This window comes from Sarcophilus harrisii, chromosome 1, assembly GCF_902635505.1.
Source record: "Sarcophilus harrisii chromosome 1, mSarHar1.11, whole genome shotgun sequence".
Classification (NCBI taxonomy): domain Eukaryota; kingdom Metazoa; phylum Chordata; class Mammalia; order Dasyuromorphia; family Dasyuridae; genus Sarcophilus; species Sarcophilus harrisii.
Window position 1 is genome coordinate 330,377,928 of NC_045426.1, and position 24,742 is coordinate 330,402,669.

Sequence of the window (24,742 nt, forward strand, 5' to 3'; positions counted from 1 at the left end):
ACATTATAGGTGAGCCTCCAAGTGAACTGCTTCAGAAACAACAACTGGGAACAAATGTGAGGGTTTCTTACAACGGTCACATCTGAAAGCTTCAGGTTCGGTTGTTTCAGGGTACAATTAAGGTGGTGGGCAGCTTTTCTAAGTAAAATTTCTTATATACTGTTAGGATTCTTACAAAGTGATAAGTAAGTTGTCTAATTTTAGCACCCTGCTTAGCAGTTCTCTAGTTCAGAGTTCACACCTTTAAGAATTCACACATTAGCGTTGGAGATTCACAAGTCAGGATTCAGTGTGAGATTCATAACTTCAGTGGAGGAAATTCACAAGTCACAGCTCCCACAAGCCCACTCTCGGAGGAGGAGTCAACCTTTGAGTTCACACCTTTAAGAGACCATATATAAGAAGCTCTTGGAGCCTCAGCCAGGGGTCAGTTGGTCATTGTGGCCTATTGCCATGCTCCTTACTTTTCCCTAATAGGTTGTTCATTCCTGATGTGAGCTATTAAAGGAAGAGGGATGCATGGAAAGAGACAATGAGGAATCACAACCTATCAAAAGTGGGAGTGATTTTTTTCTCTAGAAACTTGCAAACTTCTTGAAACCTCCTTCTAAGTAGGTCAGGCTCTAACATTTGCTTAAAGCTCATGGCATTATACTTCAATCACAACTGAACAATTAATGTTGTACTGGGATTTCTAGCACATAATATATTAGAAGACTAGAGTAAAATTAAGTCGTACTTAAATTTTTACTGAGCACTTTTATAAAAACTTCCACATTAGTCCTGATTACTAAATAAGGTTTTCATTAGCCCAGGCTACTCGCTCAAATTTTAGAACAGGGACTCTCATTTTTTTGTGTTATGGCAGACTTGTTATATGTAGTTACATATATAATTATAGGGAGATTGGTAAAGAGAATGATTATCAGAATGATTCTTTTAAATGAGTAAAGTAATACATACAATTATTATTGAATTATTATACTGAAAGGAAACAATTACACTGAAATACAATTTAAAAAACAAAACAAAATGCAAATTCCAGACCCAGGTTAAGAATCACTGAACTAGAAGATTTAGAATTCTGCATCATTTTGTTCAAATCTCTTAAAGGTGTTTCAGAGATTATTCAACAGTGCAGCAGCATTGCTATTTAAGATTTTCCAAAAGCTAATAAAAGTAATGTTTTTCTGTTAAAAACATTCAAAATTGAGAGAAAAACTTTTTTCATTAAATGAAAAAATACAGTTTCTACTAGTGGCTCTTGGGTATGATTTTAAATTAAATTCAATCTTTAAGAATAAACAAATTGAAGCTTTTATATCATAAACATTTCATGAAGTCAAACTGAATGAAATGATGCAGTGTCCCGTGTTAGGAAAATCTGTTATAAAGAACCTGAACTTTAATTAAAATATCTCTTTTAGACTAATAATAAACTTTCAATGAACTCAAAGGATGTATGTGGACAATTTATGAAGGAGGCAATACAAATACATTAACAGCCACAGGAAACAAAGCTCAAATTTCTTAATAGTCATAGAAATGCAAATCAAAACACTAGAAGAAGAAAAAAGAAAACTTATAAAACTCATACAAATATTTTAGAAAGCAACCCAGCAAAATACAAGAATCTTAATTCTATCTTTCTACCCTCCAATTTCTGTACTAGGACCTTCTAAAAATATTACAAAATGCACTTATCAATAGGAAAAAAAAAAAGTATCCATCACTATGCAAAAATATTCATTAGCTACATTTTTTATAATAATTTTAAAAATTGGAAACAGTCTAATATGCATAACAATTAGAAAATGGCTTAATATATTAGGGTTAATTATCATGAATATTGTTTTTAAAAGGGGAGAAGAAATATGACTACAAGAAAAACTGCAAAGACACACATAGAAGATCGCAAGGCAAAATAAGTGGAATTGAAGTGACTACATTGATTACACACATGTACATATACATACATGTGTATATTTTTGTATACACCAGTTTATATTCACACACATGTAGATACAAATATATACAAAAGAAGAAAGCCAAAGGCAGTGAAACTTTGGACAGAATTGGAAGGGACTAAGAATGAACACATTTTCTATTATCTTGTTTCTGTTATCTGTTTTCTGTTTCTGTACTGCTAATTAAGTGTTTTTAATGCCTTACTTTTTATGTGTATTTGATAGTTTTTTTATGCTTACTAATTTACATAATTTTTTTTTTTTTTTAACAAGAACCTAGTATGTTGCTAGGTTCTACTGTTTCTACTACTGTAACATTTCCTTGGACACTTATACCATTCTGTTGCAGGGCCTCATTACAAATAATTTTTTAAATGACCAGGTCTTAGATATAAAGTGATATGATTTTTTTGATGTCAAACTGTAATTACATTTTTAAAAGACAAGTAGCTACAGTGTTTAAGAAGGAAGAAAACAGAAAATACATTTAATTTGTTAGTGGTTTTTTGTTTTGTTTATTTGAAAGAATGTAATGATAGATTTTGCGTATGACTTTATTTCTTAAATTTTGTGTTTATTTCACTCTTTATTAATGATGATTAAATTTATAGTTAAAAAATTTAAGTCTCCATGTCCCTTAATTAAATTTAAATGATTCAATTTTTAAAATTCTGAATTATGTGCAACATTTTAATAATATATTTAGCTGGTTAATGTAATATATGCAGTTACAATAAACAAGACAGGTTTTAGACAGAAATTATAATCTATTTTGCATGACTTTATTATCAATGTTATCTTTTTAAAAATTTAACAGTAAAGCAACATAACCAGTATTGTCATAGACTTACCACATTTGCTGAGGTGGCCAATGGCTTTTTCATACCGTTTCAAATGCTTATCTATTGTGTAACGTTGATAATTGGTTTCCATCTTTTTAAGTGTGTTTAGAAATGGAAGATATTCTTTGGGATCCTAAAGAACCAAACAAAGATTGCTATATTCCTTTTTCTTGAATATCAAATAATACATGTCAACTTAGCCTAAATTTTTCAAAAATGTAAATGATGTTTACTTCTTATGCAGAACAATATATTTTAATATTTACTAAAATTTCATCTCATCACCTCATTCTCATGCTTTATTTTGTAGCTCTAATAAAATCAAGGTTCCCACCTAAAAGATAATTACAATGGATTTCTCACTATATTCCTTTTGTTTTCAAATGTTTATTTCTAATTATGAAATAAATTGAATTTATGCCAAGATCACATTAATAAACAAGTCTTAGAACTTATTAATCAAGTATTTACTGAGTGCCAATCTTCAAAACCACACCGAGCAATAGAAGATTTACACAAAACAGAAGAGAGAGGGAAACAGTATGGTTTTAATGGAAAGAGCACCGATTTTAGTGTAAAAAAATAACAATAAAAAGAGTCCTTAAAGGTTTGCAAAGTGCTTTGTATATAGTTTGATTCTCACAATTATTCATAAGTTAAGTGTTATTTTTACTCATAATTTGCAGACAAAGAAACTGAGGCTAAATTAAATGTCTATGCCTTATTTTCTATAAGATTCAAATCCAGGTCTCCCTGACTCCAAGTCCAAAATTCCACTTAGGATATTGATTAAAATCTTGGCTCTGCCTCTTATCAGTTGTATGAGCTTATCTAAATTACTTAAATCTTATCCTCAGTTTCCTCATACAATGAGGAGGTTAGATAAAATAACTTGTAAAATCTCTATATCAGCTCTTAACATGATAAAGCTATATGGTCCTTCTTTTCAACATAATTTCAGTTGGGTGGATGACAAGAACCAAAGAGGTGTCACTAATGGGTCACTGATAACTTTAAGAGGGGTAACTAGTGGAATGCCCAAAGAATTTATGCTTGGTCCAATCCTGGGCAACATTTTTTTTTTTATTCATGACTCAGATGAAGGCACAGATAGAAAACTGATTAATTTGAAGAGGATGTGAAACTTGGAGAGACAGCTAATTACATGACAAAAACTGGAGCCAAAAAAATCTCTACATGATAATGAACTGAACTGTGTAAGAAGAAATTCAACTTGGATATATCTAAAGTTTTCTACTTGGGTTGAAAACTCCAGCATTACAAAAGTAGAATGGGGATAGAAGCAAAGCTAAACAATCGTTTGTGTGAAAAAGATTTAAAGATTTTAGTAGACCACAAGCTCAACATGAGGCAACAATATGACATGGTAGCAAATAATAATAATGACTAATGGCTGATATTTATGTGGTACTTTTTTAAAGTTTTCAAAACACTTTGCAAAAGTTAATTCATTTGAATCCTTGCAAACTTGCCAAGGATCACATAATGAGCAAATATTTGGAGCAGAAGCTGAGCTCAGACCCCTTGACTCCAAATACTGAGCTCCATCTACTCTGCTGCTTAACTGAAACATTTCTGCTGTCTTTGGAAGCATTAAGAGAAAGCCAATGACTAGTAGTTGCAAAGAGGAGTAGCCTATGAGAGCCGTCCAATGAACTACTACAGGATGGGTAGGGAATGGGGAGAATGAGGCATCTTTTACAGAAAGCCTTTAAAATCAGTTCTTGGAAGTCATGGGTTTAATTTGTCAACCCTTGAAGTATCTCTTCCAACTCTTAGATTTTGTGATGTCACTACAGCACTCTGAGCCACTGGGCAACTCATTTAAATCCTCTCTGGAAGAGCAGACTGAATATAAATAGGCTGTTCATACTTAATTTTTTGGGGAAAAAAAGTAGGGTATATCCATTATATGTGCTTGAAGAAGTTAGAAAGATGTGGGTAAATTTTATCCTCAGGATCTTTGATTCATATGCAAAAGCAAAAAGTACCTCAGTATCAGTAATATTAGCTTTACAAGAAATCATAATTTAATCCAAGTAAAATTTGGGACTAGTAAGAAACAATCCTTTCCATTTTTCAGAATGGCATATAGCATACTTATGCTTAATTAGCATCAACTATTTAACATACTATTTTGAAAAAAATTCTTTAATTTCATCATTTCTATCAATTTTTTTGGAATAAAATTCCAACTGCCACTATCAAGGTTGCAGGGATAAAAAGATAAAAAAATAAAAAATTATGGATATTATTCATACCTTCTGTGACTTCTGAGCTACCATAAGCACCAAGTCAAAATCATACGTCCCTAAAGAATGGTCATATAATTCATTGACATCCACCAAAAGCAATAAGTATTTTAAGGCTTCCTCTGCACTCACAGCATCAGGAGAAGATGGAGTATTTCCTATAATTATTTAAAAATCACAAGTCAACAATGCAAAAGACAATAATAACTATGTTAGGTTTAACATTAAGTTTTATGTTAATATGCTACTACACGACAGATCTGGAGAAAACAGTAGTCTGTAGTTTAAGCTGTAAAAGAGTATTCAGATTTTGACAGGGTTGACACCATCTGAATATAAATTTTCCTCATCTTTTGTGGACAACATGCAAAACTAACTCTGCCTTCCCTCTTTCCTACCTGATATTTTCTCATATGCATGCATTACTATGATGATTTACTGTTATCTAAAAAATAATTTAGTTATTTTCTAGTGCCAATGGAACAGCTAACAGAAAGATTTGTAGGAAATTAAGGATGCATTAAAATAGTAACATTAACACATTGTTGTTGTACCTTGAAGCTCATGGACCTTCTGCAGGACAATTTCCAGTTCTGGTTTAGTCTTTTTTATGTGAGAAGTCAGTATACATAGGCAGTACCTAAGATGAAAAAAGGAAAAAAAATAATGAAAAGCAATTCTTCATGCAGTTAATTAGTATTACCAGAGACTTCATTTGACTTTTTATGTAGAAAGTTTTCATTTCTGATCCTCCTTTTTCAGGTAAAAATTGCAATATTAATACTAAAAGTCTGCCTACAGTAAAATCATGTTTATCTATAATCAAGACAGATTAGAGTATCTTAGACACATCTTGTAAAGCTTAATTTATTGTTTGAGTGACTAGGGTCTTTTAATTAACTGAAATTTATGTCATATGCAAGATCTCCAATTTTAAAAAAATTAGGCTATACTAAAATATGATTGACGTTAAACCACAAAAATAATTGAATATTTTTTTTGAGATTCAAAAGGAATTTTAGAATCTTTCATTGAATTAGTTACCATTATAAACTTAAAATAACATTGTCTAATACTGTCAAATGTTAAAAACAATAGAATGGAGTGGCTCTGGGTATGTTACTACATTATAGACTCTGGAAATTGCTTTTAGGAATAAATTCCTGATGTTAATTTTTTTACTTACTTTTATCTGAAAGAAAACAATAGTATGTTGTAAACTTTCATATTACTCTAATGAAATAATTCTTCCTGCCTCCACATTATTCCTTCTTTAGTTCATCTTGAACAACTATCACCATAATGAACACCCTAAAATACTATTTTGTATAAGTCTCTCAACTGTTTAAATACTTTCTATTTTCCCCCACAAGTGCAAGATGAAGTCCAAATTCCCTAACTAGTAGTCTTTAAACTTACCTCAACTTATCTATTTACCCTTTTTGTTCCATTATTTTCCTATATCCCTTATGTACTTCTGTTGGTTTACTCAAGAAGTCTACTAGTTTCTTGACCATCCATCAATTTGCTCATACTTCCCTTTTTCAAGAAAGTCTTCCTCCTTGTTTATCCAAGTTCTTTACTTCTTTCAAGGTCCAGGTCAAGATCTATCCTTCCTGTGACATCTTTCTGGGCCACTCAATAACATAAAGATCTTTTAGGATTTGTTGTCTCTGTCGCTCTTTGGCAATTAATCATATGCAGTCTAGTAATATGTCTTGTACCATTGGCTTTTATCATTATTCAACTGTTCATAAGTTTTGATATTGCCTCACAATTAAATTTGCAAATATCTGGATTTGTTTTTCTCTGTATTTGCTATGCAATCCAACAAGTAAGAATTATTCAATAGACATTTTTTAACTGTAAAGGATTTGTTCAGATCAAAAAAATTCTCCCCTCTCAAAATAAATGATTGTTTTATTGCCTTTACTTTGAGATTTCAAGACCAACATAGAGTTGATAAATATGCCAATTCTTGTTATTAAAATTTACATTTGAGTTCACTATCTCGTCTTAAAGACAAAATCATGACAATATTCTCCATGGTGAAAAAAATCATCTTACGTTCATACAATAGAGTTCTAAAGTTTGCAAAAGCAACACAACAATATTTTGAGATAAACAGTACAACAACATCACTAATACGGGACTATGTTTAAAATGACTATACATGCATGACTATATCCAGATTGCTTGCTGTCTTGAAATGGATAAATAAAGGGAGAGAACGAGAAAAAATTGGAACTCCAAATCTTACAAAATGAATGCTGAAAAGTATTTTTATATATAATCAGACAAATAAACTACTGAAAAGTATATATATAAAAAAAGAGTAGATAAGATAATGTATTTTTCTTCCCATTCTCCAAATCAGAATACCTAGACCCTGAGAGAGTTCGTGTTGGATATTAAGATTCAGACTCAAGACCTGAACCTGGTCTTCTGATCACAAGCCAAAGGACCTTTCTACAATTACTATTCTTACTCTTATGGTAAACCATAATAAACTTTGAACTAGATTCTTGGGTATAAGGTTCTTACTTTCTGTATACATCTCCTTCCCTTCCTGTCTCAGAGTTTCATGTGGCTCTACAGTTCAGCTTCAGTGCCTGGTGCATCCTTCCCAGAGCCAGAACAACTTTAATGCCCGGAGCACAAAGGATTCCTAATGTGAGGTTGCAATAGGGGTCTTGAATTTGATAATGAAGACTTACATAGAGTGAGAACTGTCTGTACATACAAAATACAATAGTAACGTCCCATTTTGATGAACATCAAAGGAATACAAGCGTAATTCCATACTCCTACTATTTCATCATTTCTCTTACTGTATAGTATACATACTTGTGAGGATTTATGTTCTGCATGGCTATTCTCATGGCATCACAGATAAGGTCTACTTTTTTATCGTCAGGACTTCTGGTCATTGGGATACTTTTGGCAACTGGAGGAGGATACATAGTCTTTGTAATGTCTTCTTCCCTTAAAAAAAAAAAAGTATGTGTCTACATATAAATACACACACACACACACACACACACACACCATGAATAAAAGTATATATGTACATATATATGTATATGTGTATAGATATGAAATATCACTAACTGAACCCCACTATGTGAATCCAGTTACTAATTTACACCAAAATGCGCCTAAATAAACAAAAAATGTTGCAAAGACCAACAGTACAGTTCTAAAGAATACAAAATCTGGGATTTGTCTCTATAAAAAAATCCAGATGCCAATTTTACATTTTACTCATGATCCCAAAAGAAGTCATTCAAATTTTCAAAATTAAGAAATACCGTTCACAGCTATGCCCAGAAAAAGAACTCTGGGAGATGACTAAAAACCATTACATTGAATTCCCAATCCCTATATTTATGCACACCTGCATTTTTGATTTCCTTCACAAGCTAATTGTACAATATTTCAGAGTCTGATTCTTTTTGTACAGCAAAATAACGTTTTGGTCATGTATACTTATTGTGTATCTAATTTATATTTTAATATATTTAACATCTACTGGTCATCCTGCCATCTAGGGGAGGGGGTGGGGGGGGTAAGAGGTGAAAAATTGGAACAAGAGGTTTGGCAATTGTTAATGCTGTAAAGTTAGCCATGCATATATCCTGTAAATAAAAGGCTATTTAAAAAAAAAAAAAAAAAAAAAAAAAAGAAATACCGTTCACAAAGTATCATAGGCTCTTACAGGTCCTGTAGGGAATCATAAAAATCGCTGTTTATGAACTCCCACCTAACAGATAACCCCTCTATTATCTCTATTAGCTTTTATTCAAATATTTCCCATATAGGAAAATAAATTACTTTACAGCCCACAAGTTCTAAATTAATAAAAAGCTTGAAGGGAGAAGGATCAAAAAAGAAATCTCCAGATACTTACTTCAATTCTGTGAAAAACAGATTAATATGATTTACAGAATCAATCTGCTTCACAAAGGTTTCCACATTTTCAAGAAATGCCTGACAAAAAGCCAAAAAAAATTTGTTTATTAAAAAACACAGAAAGATGGTAAACAAAAGACATGTTTAGAGTTAATGAACTTCTGCTCTAAAATGACTCCATGATATTGTATAATGTATAATTTTAAAACATTTTTATGTATAATCTCTCATTCTAATTCAATAACTAAAGCATTCTTGGTCAGTTTCAGTTCTTTGAAAATTTTCCTTATCTTTTTCCTTCTCTAATTTCAGCCTTAATTATTTCTTCTCAAAATTCCATCTGCATCCAGGAAGAGAACTATGGAGAATGAATATAGAACAAAACATACTGTTTTCACTTTTTTTTTTTTTTTGATTTACTTTTTGCTCCTCTTGGATTTTTTCTTTCACAACATAATTAATACGGGAATGTTTAATCAGAAAAACACTACTGAATTTTTCTTAAAAGGCAAACCCAGGAATTAAATGGAACATAATTGTAAAATACTTTTTATACAGTCAGATTTAAATATTAATTATTCATAGATAGGCAAAGCCAATATAATAGAAATGACAATTCAATGTAAAAAAATTATTTCTTTTCAAAACACATTTAAATGTACAATTGAAGTTAACTGTTATTCCTTTATGTATTTGAGGAATATATATTTGAAAATATTAGAGATTTAAACATCTACCTGTGGATTATGGTCATGAATTAAATTTAGATTAATTCTCAGTTTTCTCATACATTCGAATGCTTCTTTAAACATAAGTCTGTGGTAAGATGAAAAAAAAATGGATGTTATTTTTTTCAGAAAAATTCATTTTACTAAAACCAGAACTTTTTTACTATAATGAAAAACTTACAAGTAGGTTATCTCCCATATGCAAAAAAATAAGAATTCCTATCACAAGAATGTAGTGATGGATTTATACTTGCAAGACCACAAATTAAGAATAAAGTGCCAGAATTCATTGGACTTCTTATTAGATATTATAGGGACAGGAATCATAGACAGAAAGAATTCACAAGGCTGTTCAAAGGCAATTTTTCTTTCAGGCTCTAAAATTTTCCTAATGCCATAAAAAAATCCCACAATCATTGTAATAAAATATTTTAAATGATAAAACCATATATGGCACTCACCTGTCTAACCACTTCCGAATCTGAGCTAAAACCAGAGCTCGATGATAGACAACTTCTAAGTTTCCCCTCGGCATCTTTAACATAATTATGTAAATAGTGTATTACATTTTATGTTTTTTTTTTTTAAAAAGGCAGACAGATAATAGCTTCCCAGTCCAAAGAGAGATGGGAGTGCACACTCACTAGCACAGACTTGTAAACAAAGTAAAGGCTCAACATTAAATTATCTCTGATGAAGATGAATCTCTACCTTCTCTTGCTTTGCTATCAGTGAAAGAAGAGACTCCAAACAAAGTTCCTAGCGGGCAGGACTGTTGTCTATGTTGTTCAGAGATGACACAAAGACAGGCTTCTAATTAATGCTATGGACAACTTCTCCTCTGGACATATTTTCAATTCTGGTGTAATTATATACTAAAAATTACCTAATAAAATAAGCTGACCTGTAGTACGAGTTTTGTGTCCTGTGGCACAACAGTGACAATGCGGGAGCCTCTTTCCACTTTCCGTAGAGTTTCCTCATTAGAGGCAGTATTGTTAGTTAAACCTGCTTGGAAAGCTGAAAACACCACAATGTTAAAACAAGCTGAAAAATTACCATAATCACCCAACTATATGTAGCAAAAGCCTGGACAGAAAAAGGATGCAGACATAGTATACGAACTTCACAAAATTGTACTCAGAATCAAATAGAAGATTAAGAAGACTTAGTCAATTTATAAGACATACTAACATGCAATCAACATCCATGAATACAACAAAGAATTATTATGTCACAAGAAACAACAAATATGAAAAATTCAGAAATGTAAAGGACAAGTTTATATTAACTAATTTAGAGTGGGGCATATAGTACCAGAAAAATAACATATACAATTACTACAACAATGTAACAAAAACCCCAAAAAATAAAACTTAATGGGGTGAAAAAAAATTTTTTCTCAGACGAATATCAAAGATAAATACAAATCTGATTCAAATATATAAGAACAAGAGCCATTTCCCCCAACAGATAAAAGATTGAAGGATATGAAAAGGTAATTCTCAAAAAAAAGTTATCAAAAATCATATGAAAAAAATGCTTCAGATGACTAATAAGAGAAATGTACATTAAAAAAAAAACTCTCAAGATTGCCCCTCATACCCATGAGATCAGCAGACAACAAAATGAGAAAATGACTATTGTTGGAGACATTGCAAGAAAACAGGTCCACAGATTGCTAATGGAAGTAGAAACTGATCTAACCATTCTTTAGAACAATTTGAAACTATACCCAAAAAGTAAATTCTGAATATCCTTTGACCCAGTAATACCACTACTAAGCATGAACCCCAAAAAGTTAAAAAAGAGAGAAAGAAATAAAAAATTTTTTAAGAGACAGAAAGAGGGAAAAGACCCATAAGTAGGAAAATATTTATAGCAGCTATTTCTTGTGGTAGTAAAGAACTGGAAACTGAGGAGATGTATACTGATTGGGAATGGCTGAACGAATTATGGTATATCAGTGTAACAGAGTATTATTATAAAAAAAAAAATGCCAATAGGAAGGGATTCAGAGGGACCTGAAAAAATGAACAGAACCAGGAAACAATTTATATAATGACTACTAAATAAAAACTACTAAAGACTTGAGAGCTCTGGTTAAATGATGAACAACTGCAATGCTAGAAGACTGATAATGAATCATGCTTCCAATCTTTTGACAGAAAGGTGATAGACTAGAGATGAAAAATGAAATACACCTTTTTGGACATGTGAATTTATCTTATTGACTAACTAGTTTGGGAATATGTTTTTTGGACCAAGGAGATATAGGGCTATTAGAGAGAAGCTAGTATTAGAAATAATAATAAAAAAAAAAGGAATAAAAATGAATAATATATTTTAAGAAAATTCAGAAGAAATCACGAGTTTCATAGATCAACAGGCAAGTGAAACAGCTTTGAAACTGTGGTAACAAAATGAAAATATAGTCATGTAATTAGATTTCATACTCAATTCAATTTTCTATTCTTATATATGAAAATGTGAATGACTGCTAGGGTTTATTAAGTTTAGAATAACAAAAAATTTGAAGATTAAAAATACTGATTAAAAAATGAAAAAATCTAACGCAATAAGTTACGTTTATTCCTGTCTCTTCCTCAAAAAAAATTTATAATTTCTATTAAAATTTTGGGTGATCATAACAACTTTCTATTACATAGCACTTTGAGGTTTATGCAATACTCTCTTTGAAATAAAGGTAATAATGTGCATTATAAGAAAATTGGCACTCAAGAAAATTTATATAACTTGCTCATGGTCATAAACTAGTGTTAGGATTCTGACCCAGGCTTCCTGATTCCTAGTCCAGCTTTTCCCCACTGTTTCAACATGCTTCCTGTAGCTAACCAAACTGCTGCCCAAGGTATAGTCTTGAGACTGAGTGTCCTGTATGAGGATCAGTGAGCAGGCAACTGTAGCTGGATTGTGGTGAGAGCAGAAGGAAGTAAAGTACAAGAAAACTGAAAAGGTAAGAAGGGGCCAGGTTGTAAAGGACTTTAAATGTCAAACATAATTTGATATTTGATCCTGCAGGTTAATACAGAGATAGTGGAATTGGGTGAAGAGGAGGGGAACAGGGTCAAACTTGTACTTTAGGAAAACCACTTTAATAGCTGAATAAAGAAAATAGATTCAGAACAATTCAAGTCTTTACTTGATCCTGCCATCCCTGATAACTATCATCCCATTTCTCTTCTGACCTTAAAAGGCTGCCTGTGTACAATAGGGATCTCTCCTCTCTCTTCCCATCCTATTCTTAACCCTTTAAAATCTTATTGCCAACTTTATTCCACTGAAATTTCTCTCCAGAGTTTCTAATAATCTCTTAGTTGTCGAATATAATGCCCTTTCTCACTCATTCTCCTAGGCCTCTCTTCAGCTGGTCAGTGTCAAGCACTCACTCCTCCTCGATATACTTTTCTCTCTATATTCTGGCTCTTCTCTACCTATCTGACTATTCCTCTGTCCCCTTTGTTGGATTCTCTTCTAGATCATACCCTCCCCTAAAGGTATCCTTCAGGGTTTTGTCCTGAGCCCTCTAATGAACTCATCAGCTCCCAAGAATTGAATTACCGGCAGTCTTGTGATCTGATATAATAAGTGAAGGCCACTGCTAACAGAGATGTTGTGTGGTATGTTTGAAGTGTCTATTTCTCTTGGGAGGATTTATCTTCAAAGTTGGGTGGAAGGAGCTATCTCTGGCTGATGACACCCAAACTTCAATAAAGAGGAATAAAGAATGGGAACTACAGAATTTATGAAACATCAATTTCTGCTCTTTAGTGCCTTGGAAACATCGAACATAAGCTGAAATATCTTTCTACTTAATAATATCCATCCTACCCTTTTTACAAAGAGTGAGATAACAAAAGGCCTTATGTTCAGAATGACTCTTATTTTGGAGATGGAGAAAGATAACTAGGGAACTCTGCCATTCAGGATATTCTGCTCCTCAAGCAAAACTGAGAATATTTATTTTTGCCAGTAAGTTTATTTCCCTAATATAGATTAGAACCCTCTTAATGTTAAAAAGAAAAAAAAAAGGAAAAATAAAATAAGTTATAGACAGCTTTTCAAATTTCAAGCAAAATGGTCATCATTAAAAAAAAGAAAAGACTCCAAGAGTTAATGATAAATGAAAAAGGATGGTAGTGAGAGGCCTTATTAAATTAAATGTAATATATCAGGATAAGTTAAAAATAGTAACCTTTAAAATATAGAAGAAAACAGAGGAAAAAGAAAGGACCTTATCTTTTAGCAAACTAGAATATGACTGACTCCTTCAGATAGTGGATAAAATAATGGTAAAGCTGAGAGAGAAAAATGTTAGTTAAGCAATACTTTCTTATTGCTACTGCAAACAAAATATGAAAAAATAGACAGTTTGTATAATGATACATTTAGGAGGTTAGATATATGATAAAATTTACTGACAAGACAACAACTGAACATCAGAATGAGTTACTAATGGGAATATTAAGAGTTGTAAAATTTTATCTTCTGAAGGACTTTGCAAATGAGACATGGGAAAGACTTTAAATGGTTTAGAAGGCTTAGTTAACCTACCTACAAATAAGTGAAGTGACTAAACTACACCTCAAGATTCCTAATACTCCCAGGATTTCATATTTTAAAAATTAAAATTAAAAAAATAAGCAAGAATACAAAATCACCCAAGTCTTTAGAAGGATACAGATAATTTCTATCATAATTGATTATGATTCCTATCTGAAAGCTTACCTTTAAAAGAAGTATCTCTTAAGTAGAGACACTGGCAGGTATGAGAATGGGTTGTCAGCAGCAAAAATTCATCATATATTGCAAATGACATGATATTTGATGCAACCTACAAAGCGGAGAGTAAAGCAAGAGAGAGAAAGTCAGCATTTTATCTATGCTCAAAGCTTTGATCAATGGATCAATTTAAAAAGTTAGCCTAGATACCTCAATATCATTAATGAAAAAGCGACACCTGTCGGTCAGTCCTAGGATGCATTCCTACAAAAAGAAAAGAAAATGTAAAGTGACATGTCCACCTTAATTTTTCACCAATGAGTACAGAAAGTAACAAGAATACCATCTTTACTAAAGAGCTCACTTGGATATTTTCACACCTTAAAAAAATATCAAACTCTTTCCAATGTCCATTTTTTTTGGGTACAAAATAAGAATTTTGTTGAGCCAATCTGAAATAAAACTTCTCTTTACATGTACCCTCCTATCCCAATTTTGATAAAAAAAAAAAAAAAAAAAAGGTTTGCTTTGGTTGCCATGAGAAAAAAAATTTCTCCAACGGTTTGATTATAACAATTGAAGAGGTACAAATCAACTGAAAGTAAAAATAGGATTAAAGATATGTTAAAGATCTATCTAATCTAGATGTTCACATGTTTTAAAAAACATGGAGGAAAGCTCCCAAAATGTTGGGTGAACAGTGCAGGGAGGAATTTATGAGAAAAACATGGGCCAATATGCACAATGGTTGAGAAAGTGTAGCTGGATGGCAAGATGCACCATGAAAAGAAATATCCACATTGATAAGAGCAATAATTGACTGAAGTACATTCAAATATACAGAAATAGCACTCTATATGGGAAGGATCTAAATTTTTGTTCTGGTTACCAAAACATTCCATAAAGGATATATACATATTATATGACCAGCTTTTCCTAAGCTGTGCTTTCTGAACACTTTTTATCTTTCCATTCAATTCTATAGAATCCCAAAAGTGAGTACCCAATAAATCCACTCTTGAAATTTTGTTGGTGCAACAGGTATGTGTACTTGCACAATAAGTTTTAGATTCCATCTTGATTCACTTAATGACTGAATAAAAAAATATTTATTAAATTCTTTCCATATCTATTCCAAATACAAAAAAGTCAGTTGAATATAGTGATTTGTTTCTAGCACCTCATTCTCTCTTAGAGAAATCCTTTCCCAGGATCACTTACTTCACCGCCTATCACAGCCAGTGTAGTCTGTGTGCATGGATAGGGAAACTGGACAGCAAAACCACTACGATCCTTCCATGTTTCAACAGCAGGAGTTGGAGCTTCTACAAATAAACACAGGAGCATTACTTTTTGGATTTTTTTTTTCTTTTAAAGAAACAATAGCAAAAGATTTTTTTCTCTACATTTTTTTCTTTTTTATTTAGGTTTCACATGTACATTCATTTTTTACACATTATCATGAGTCATGTCGGGATAAAAAAAAAAATTAGAACAAAAAGGAAAAACCACAAAGAAAAAAACAAGGAAATAAAAAATGAAAACAATAAGCTTTGATCTGCATTCAATTTCCACTTCCACAGTTCTCTGTATGCAAATGACACAATAGCACAAGTTTTAAGGCACTTGACATTAGGTGATGTGGAAAGATATTAAAATAGTAGATAAGGTAATTTATAACCTCCAGAACACACAAAAAGAGGAATGCTACAAGTAACAATATAAACAACATTTTAAAAGGCAAGAATTCAAACCCTGAGAAAGACGCAATGAAATATATTACACTTTTCTAAAAGACTAACAAAAATGATAAAGCAGATGGAAGTTCCAATCCATGGTTACAAATAATGCAGCATTTGATTTTTTATTGGTACACACTAAAAAGATCAAGAACTAAACTCTTTCATTTAAATTTATAAAACTTATAATTCAGTAAGAATTTTTATACTTACCCCAAAGATATTTGAGAATCTGTCCATCAGCTAATTGAAGTGCTACTGATTTAGTTTTGGGATTATAACACAGGCTGATTACAACTCCATCCACAGTCACTGATGAGCTAAGAGAAATTAGAGAGGAAGAAATGATATTCTGTTATAGCAAGGAAAGGAATGTAAGAGTCAGTTTCCATATGGCATGACTTCTATTTCCATAATAGCTTCTCTATATATCTTGATTTCCTCACCAGTTAAATACAACTGATTGTCTATCTGACAGTTGTGAGAGAAATACTTTGTAAATTGTAAAGTACTACGTAAACAGTGTATTTTACAATTACTGTTACTATATGTCTTGTTTTTTATGTGTCTATATGGGATAACCTGAAATCTGAAATAAAATGACATTTTTGACAGCTCTACCTAAAAATATTTAATTCCATCTGATGCAATATTACACACTGAATGAGGACTATGTTTTTTGTAGTAGTATACTACTTTCTTGATCACAAAAACTTTTGTCAATACATAAACATAGAAAGATTGACTTTTTCCGTTGGAAAAACTCTGTGCTATAACACAGGCAAAAGTCCTACTTGTTCAATGTAGAAAATTCATGATAACCGAATCTAAGATTTATCTATCTTCCTTCCATTCCTTTTATACAATTTCTTTACTATTCACCTGACCATTTTGTTATTAACAAAACAAAAACACTCCCCAAAATTTCTAATACCCGATATTCAGATGCCCACTTCTGTCAAATGGTGAACAGAGAATGGGCCAGCCTGATCATGCCTGACAGACAAGAAAGTATCTTCTTGGTCTAGTGAGAAGGCACAAGTTCAGGGGATTTACTTCCTGATCACCTTTATCCTATCAATCTTTTGACTCAGACCTCTGACCACTCCAATCCAATTCATCTGACATACAGCACTTCTGATCAAATCACTCAACTCAAAAACTTCCAAAAGAATAAAATTTTAAGTTCTTTAGCCTAGCATTCAAAATCATCAATGATCTGCCTCCAATCACCTTTTCCCATAGTAGATCAGATTTACTACTTAGGTAGTAAAACTAGCCTGTCATTTTCTGAATTCAACTTGCCCTTTTCTGCTTCAAAAACCTATACTCATACATCCCTCTGCCTGAAGGGGGATGCTAATTATTTTCTTACTCCCATTCCCAAAATTTGCCTGTTTAAATCTTACTCATCTTTTAAAGCCAGAATCAACTGGAGTATTTTGTTTTCTCTCATCTTCAGAAAGGGAACCTGAGTTCTCCTTTCTTCTAAAATCTTAAAACTTTCTTTTTTATTCTTCTCATATATTTATCAGGCTCTGCTTAGTATATATGTTCCTTAGTTTTCCTATCAGATTTTCAAGCAAATACTACTGAACTCTGTACTATCAATGAATTACCAAGTGACAGTCAATTCAACATTCAAACACCATCATTCCATTTTATCATCAATGAATCAAAAGTATCCAAAAGTTTCTAATACCTGATATTCAGACATCCACTTTTGTTCTCTGTCTCAGAAGGGGCCACAGTCAAATGGTGCACAACAGAGCTTGGACCAGTCTGACAATGACTGACAGCCAAGAAAATACCTTTTTGGATCCAAGTGAGAAGGCACAAGTTCAGGGGATTTACTTCCTGATCTTCTCTATTTTCAAACTGAATTCTGTTTGAAATATTCAAGAAATTCAAGACATGAATAAAGTTTTAAAAGATGAATTTTTAAAATGTAATCCATAAACAATTTTTGAAATTGCTCCATATAAATTTAAAGTAGTCTTTAAAATTTTAAACTAATATTGTTATTAAAATATTTTATGTTCTGAATAGCTAATGACTTTTATAAGTCATCTCTCAAAAACCTGAAGCAACGATCACATGATAATGCAAAATGACTATTAATCTATTAATAATTTTATTTAGATTCAGAATGTATTTTCATTTGTACAAGAGTATATATTATGTTCTTGGAAGTCACAACACTATAAAAAAAATTGATGTCCTACTGTAAATACATTATTTAGGAGGTAAAAAACTTGTAACCCTATTTTCTTGCTCAGAATTCCTTGCTATTAATTTCATGATCAACCTAAAACAAATGGTCATTTCTCAGACTATTATGCTCTGGGTTTCCACCTGCTCTAACTTATGACAGAGAAATATGACAACTGGCTTCTGCTGAGCTGCTGAATAGATAAAAAAAAAAGCAAATAAGATTTTTTTCTACAATATATTTTACCATTTAATTTTGCTAACAAAAACCTAAAGGCAAGATGTGCAGTGGAATAGACAAGTTATATAAATGATGATAATGGGCAATAGGAAAAAACTAATGAGTTTTTTGGCAATTACATTTTTTGATTTATAATATATGAGTCCAGTGAAGAGATTTCTGGACCTGAACTAAGGAAGACCTGAATTCAAATGTGACCTCAGACAGTTACCAGATATATACCCTTGGACAAGTTACTAAACTCAAATTTGCCTCAGTTTCCACAACTGTAAAAAAAGGGAAAACAGCACTTACTTTCCAATGGCATTGTGAGGATAAAACGAGATATTTGTAAAACTATTCACAAACCTTAAAATGCTAAATAAATTCTAGTTATTGTTATTATCATTCTAATATAAAAATAATCACGAGGGCAGCTAGATGGTGCAGTAGAGCACCAGTCCTGAAGTCAGGAGGACACAAGTTCAAATCTGGCCTTAGACACTTAATATTTCCTAGCTGAGTGATCCTGGGCAAATCACTTAACCCCAATTGCCTCAGAAAAAAAAAATTGAATTAAAAAAATAATAATAATAATCATTATCAAAAACTGATGATGACCAATCTCCCCAAAAGAAAACGTAATCCGCAAATTAGTATCTTTTGTTTTGGTTTGAACTTGTGATTTCATCTGTACAAGGAATCCCTGATGTGGAAATTCCATCTTTATGTCAATCTGGGAACTTCAAAAGTCAAATAATTTGACTATGGTTATACAGCTAGCATATGCCAGAAGCAAGATTTGAATCTAAGCCTTTCTGGATCAACATCTGGGGCTTTCCCTATATGCCAGTGATGTGAAAGCCACAATGAACATTACCCATATTGTAATGTATTTTTTATTTATTTTGTTAAACATTTTCCGTTTACATTTTAACCTGGTGGATAGCACCAGGAGAAGCTTAGAATTAGACACTTCTGCAATACACTACTTTTCTCTTAAAGTAATGCATTATCCTTCAATTACAACAAGGTTACTGGACCACCACATAATATTTTCACTCTTTTTGTTGTTGTTTGCTTGCATTTTGTTTTCTTTCTCTTTTTTTTTTCCCTTTTGGATCTGATTTTACCTTGTGCAGCATATTTGTGGAATTATGTACAGAGAAATTGCACATATTTAACATATATTGGATCACTTGCTGACTGGGAGAGAGGGAGAAGGATGAAAAAAAATTAGAACAGAGGGTTTGGGTTTTGTAGGGATGAATGTCAAAAATTACCTATGTATATATCTTAAAAATAAAAGGCTATAATTTTTTTAAAAGGTTGTTTTAATTAATTTTTAAAATTATTTTAATTAATTAAAAACCTAACTACTAAGTTGAGTTTCAATTACAGATCAGCAATAAACTTAATATTTGAATTATATCCTAAATTTCATATTTATTATGGATAAGAACAAGGACGATTTTAAAATAAAAATTTGCCAGAAAAGCAACCTATATATTAAAAAGGCATTATATGTGAAGAGGAGCCTACTGAGTTAATTTCTTCTACACAACACCTAATTTTTTGTGTCACAGACACCTTCTCACAATAATGTTTTTAAATGCATAGTACAGAATACACTGAATTACAAAAGAACCAATTATACTTAAATAGTTATCAAAATACATTTTTTTTTAAAAGTTCTCAAACTCCAGGTAAACTGCTGTCATAAAATGAAGTATATATTGTTCAACCTAGTTAGATACATATTTCTATTATAATTTCTGTACTTCATTTAAGTGAACCTTTAGTTCAGCTGGTAGAAGTGTAGCTGAGTAAAATACATACAAATTATAAATATAATACTTTGCATTTTATAGCACTTTAATATAAATTATCTTATTTTGCATAGTTGAAATAACTTGGAAACCATTTTAAAACAAATTTTAACAAAAAGTATAACAAAATAGATCGAATTCTTGAGTGCTCAAAGTATTTCATTTTCAGCACTCAAGTATTCAATTTATAACCTTTTATTCCCTTTCAAGAATCTAAGTAAAAAGAACCCACAGCTGGGGGAGAGAGGAGATTCATATCATCAAAAGAAGGAAAGCAGCGATAAGGGGCAATGGTCTGGATCAAGAAATATTTGTAACAATTAACAAACATTTATCTTTATCCAAGGTGACTTAATGTCAGGTTCTCCCCCTCTCCACATAATAGCATCATAACACTGAAAAAATTGCCTACTTGTATATTTTTTCCAGATGGGGTGTTGTAAAAGAAACCTTAAATCCATTTCCTCCGACAGCTCCTATTTTCACTGTGGGGTCTGAATTTGTAGTATCACCTAGAAAACAAACGTAATTATTATTATCACACACATACACAAGAATACATAACTCTACAATTTTTTCTTCAGTACCAACCTACTTGATAAATGCAATATCGCACAGTCAAGAGTAAAAGCCAGAGATAATACTATTTCCACCACCACTCCCAACTCAGATACTGATCTAGAACAGAATGTCTTATTTGATTATTTTTTAAACAACTGATATTAAGCTATATTCTCTAAAAGCATATTAAAGTGGAGATCACAGCTTTCTTAATTTAACTGAAGAAATATGACTCTTCCTCATTATTTCTGAAACAAATGCTAAGGAGATAGAGGGCTGGGGTTAGACAGGGGGAAGGATAAAAAGCATTAGCTGGGAGAATGACTAGTAAGGGTTTTTCACTTTAAGAAAGTTAATCCTTACAGCCAAAAACAGTCCTTATAGTCAAGGCTTTTGTAAAGTATTTAAAAAACAAACAAATCCAAAATTTATTCTATTAGAAAGCATCAAATTTTATTTATTGATAATGTTGTAACACAGCAAATACTTCGCAACACTTACCACCCTCACCAAGTATAATCTCTCTCCAATTTAAGCAAAATTGCCTAATCATGTCTGAAGCTCAGAATACAAGCATAATATAAGATTTATATTTTGGTTTTAATAAACAGGCAATCTCCTAGTTATTGTATATGCCTTCATCCATACCCCCCCCCCCCTTAGATACCAACTCTTCAAAAGCTCAAAATACTACATAAGAATTTATAAGTCAACAAAAACTTGAAGTAACCCTTAGTCCAATTTAATATCAAAAGATATTACAAAGGCAGTATTAAATTTTTAAAAATACTAAAATACAACATTAGATTTTTTTTTTTTTGAGGGAGGATTGGGAGGATGAAGGCCAAGATATCTATATCAGAATTAAAAAAGAAAAAAAAGCATATATATTTAAAATAAAAAAAGCAAACACTCATACCAGATTTATAAACAGAAATGTGATTACTGGCATCAAGAACAGCAAGGTTATTGCTTTTTTTAGGATGTGCACAGAACACAACTTGGTTCACAGGATGCTGAAGATGCAACTCATAGGTACAGAGAGGTGGAGGCACCACAGAATGTTGAAAAGCTGTCACCAATACCTTGTCTTCAATTGGAAAAAAAAAAAAAAAACAGTACATAAAGGATTAGCTACAATGATGTTTTCTTTAAAAAGGAGGCATTTATATAACATGGCATAACTAAATAAATGGCAGTAGCGTATTTCCATTAATTTTCCTTTAAAAGCTATCTTTTTTTCTGTCTCTGCAACAAACAAATATAAAATTAAAGAAAATCATAATAAGCTTATCGGTTATGGCCTATGCTTTTCCAGATAAGGTGAGACAAAGAGCACCTAAATATATACTGTTTATATTGGGAGGGTTTCCTCTTTCCCCAAAGATGGCTAAGAACTTCTGAGGTGTTCAGTGATATCTAAAAGACTGTAGAGAAAAGGACACATACATAAGGAGCAGAAACGGGGAAATGGCTCAATTTGCAAAGGGAGGAAAGTTTAATGTCTGTAAACTATAAACCATTGGATTTACTTTCAATTAGTGGCAAAATTCTAGAACAGTGATGTCAAACTCAAATAGAAAGGATGTTAACATGGAAAGCATATTAACTTCATTTAAAAAAATTTATCTTGTTACATTTTACATTCAGAAATGTTTCCCTCCTTCCCCACACTGGAGAAGGTTATCAATTGATGCAGATAGCCATCTATCTATCTATCTATCTAATTACCTATCTGTAAAAAATACTGTGCATATTTATCTATTTATTTATTCTTTTTTTGGAGGTGGATAGCTCTCTAAATGGTTGGATCATTCACAGTTCCAAACCTCAGACACTTAACACGAGTAGCTGTGTGACCGGGGGCAACTCATTTAACACCAATTGTCTCACCAAAACAAAAAAAATAGCATATTAGTATCCCAATTTTCCACACCCCCTCCAACATAATTTTAGTCAATCTGACAAGTGTGTCTCAAAGTTGTTTTAATTTGCATTTCTCTAACCAATAATGATTTAGAGCATTTTTTCATAAGACCACATATCACTTTTATTTATTCATCAAATTATACCAGTTCTTTTCCTGTGACCATTTATTAATCAGAGAATGATTCCTATTCTTATAAATTTGACAAAATTCTACATATAATATGAGAACTTTACCTGAGAAACTATGTATAAAAATCCCACCCCTCTCAATTTTCCGTTTTCCTTCTATCTTGGCTAACCCTTTTTAATTTAATATGACCAAAACTAGCCTTTTTATATCTCACAATGCTCTCTATCTCTTGTTTATTCATTAATTATTCTCCTATCTATAAGTCTGATAGAAATACATTTCATCTTCTTAGATAGAAATACATTCCATCTTCTTATAATTTATTTATGGTATCTCCCTTATACCTAGATCCTAAATCCATTTTGATTTTATCTTGGTAAACGGTGTAAAATAATAATCTATTTCCAGTTTCTGTTAAAAAGTGCCATTCTGAGCTTTTAAAAATCACCCATTAACATAATCTATAGTCCATTTTATTTATTTCATTAAATATTTCCCAATTACTGATCTGACAGCCCAGTGTATGTATAATACCACTGTTTTCAAATATATTAGGAAAAAGATGGCTCTTAATAAAGGAAACATCTAAGATAACAATGATCACAAAGATTCAGAATAGATTCTTTGAGTCCACATCATGAGAGTCTCTGCAAGAATTCCTTTTCAGACCTCCTTCCCACTAGTGCCTTCCTTCTGAGATTATTTCCAATTTATCTTTGTATATCTGCTCTCTCTGATTAAACTATGGACTCCTCAAGCACAGGAGCTTTATTTGCCTTTCTTTGTATACCCAGCACTTGGCACATATTAAGTCCTTAATAAATGTTTGCTGACTAATAGATTACCTAATTTCCTTTTTTTGGATAGGATAAAATAGACTGGAAAAGCAAAAGAAAGTTGTCTATGTCATACATCCAAATCTTAGCAAAAGCATTTGACTTTCATGTCAGTTTCGTGGCCAGGATGGAGAAATGATCATACAGTTCAATGAATCTGAAATTTTTTGAATGATGGGACCCATAGAGTAATCATTAATAATTCCAAATCAATTTGGAAGGAAACCTCTAGTGGAACTGTTTTTAGAAATCTGTGCTTAACTTAGCTATATGCCATTTAGTTTTTAAAGTGATAGATGATATGTTTATCAAATTTGGAAAAGAGAAGTAGAAAGGGAAGAGGTGAAGAGGAAGAGAGAAGAGCAAGAGAGTGTTTATATATAACAAGTATGGGGTAGGAAGAGAAAGAAATGCTTGTCAATGCTGTTTCCTCAGAAGCTTACAACTCCCTTCCGCCTCTGCTCCTGAATTTCCAAACTCTGCCCTGGAACATCAACCAATCTGGCAGCCTTCTCACCTTGGAATACTTGTCTGTCAGGTTGGTCCCCTTCTGTCTTAGGCAAGTTCCTTCTCAGGCCTCACTTTATGGAGGGAATCAGGCCAGCCAGATTTCATTCCCCTCTTGGTCCTGCTAATAATGCCTTTCTAGTCTTCAGAACTGTGTACTTGTGCTAGAGGCTTCCATCTACTCCTACCCTCCCCATTAGAATAGGGGATGGCCTTTTTTATTTTGCTTATATTTGTATCTTCAGGACTTGAGGCATGACACATAGGAAGTCCTTAATAAATACTTGTTTCCTACCTTCCTTCCTTGCAAACCTG

At 32.0% G+C, this 24,742-nt stretch overlaps 1 protein-coding gene across 3 annotated transcripts in view; it reads right to left on the reverse strand.

Annotated features, from left to right (window-relative positions):
- Positions 1 to 24,742, reverse strand: part of ELP1 (elongator complex protein 1) — a 54,989-nt gene that overhangs the window by 12,786 nt on the left and 17,461 nt on the right. For all 3 annotated transcript variants that reach the window (XM_031945547.1, XM_031945549.1, XM_023497693.2), the window contains 15 exons: positions 21,945 to 22,115; positions 20,877 to 20,976; positions 17,907 to 18,089; positions 16,418 to 16,524; positions 15,687 to 15,790; positions 14,676 to 14,729; positions 14,472 to 14,577; positions 10,627 to 10,742; positions 10,184 to 10,257; positions 9,732 to 9,810; positions 8,993 to 9,072; positions 7,930 to 8,067; positions 5,637 to 5,722; positions 5,092 to 5,240; positions 2,819 to 2,942 (listed from right to left, as the gene is read on the reverse strand). In XM_031945547.1, coding sequence (XP_031801407.1) covers positions 2,819 to 2,942; positions 5,092 to 5,240; positions 5,637 to 5,722; positions 7,930 to 8,067; positions 8,993 to 9,072; positions 9,732 to 9,810; positions 10,184 to 10,257; positions 10,627 to 10,742; positions 14,472 to 14,577; positions 14,676 to 14,729; positions 15,687 to 15,790; positions 16,418 to 16,524; positions 17,907 to 18,089; positions 20,877 to 20,976; positions 21,945 to 22,115 — 1,671 coding nt within the window. The remainder of the gene's footprint in view (positions 1 to 2,818; positions 2,943 to 5,091; positions 5,241 to 5,636; positions 5,723 to 7,929; positions 8,068 to 8,992; positions 9,073 to 9,731; positions 9,811 to 10,183; positions 10,258 to 10,626; positions 10,743 to 14,471; positions 14,578 to 14,675; positions 14,730 to 15,686; positions 15,791 to 16,417; positions 16,525 to 17,906; positions 18,090 to 20,876; positions 20,977 to 21,944; positions 22,116 to 24,742) is intronic.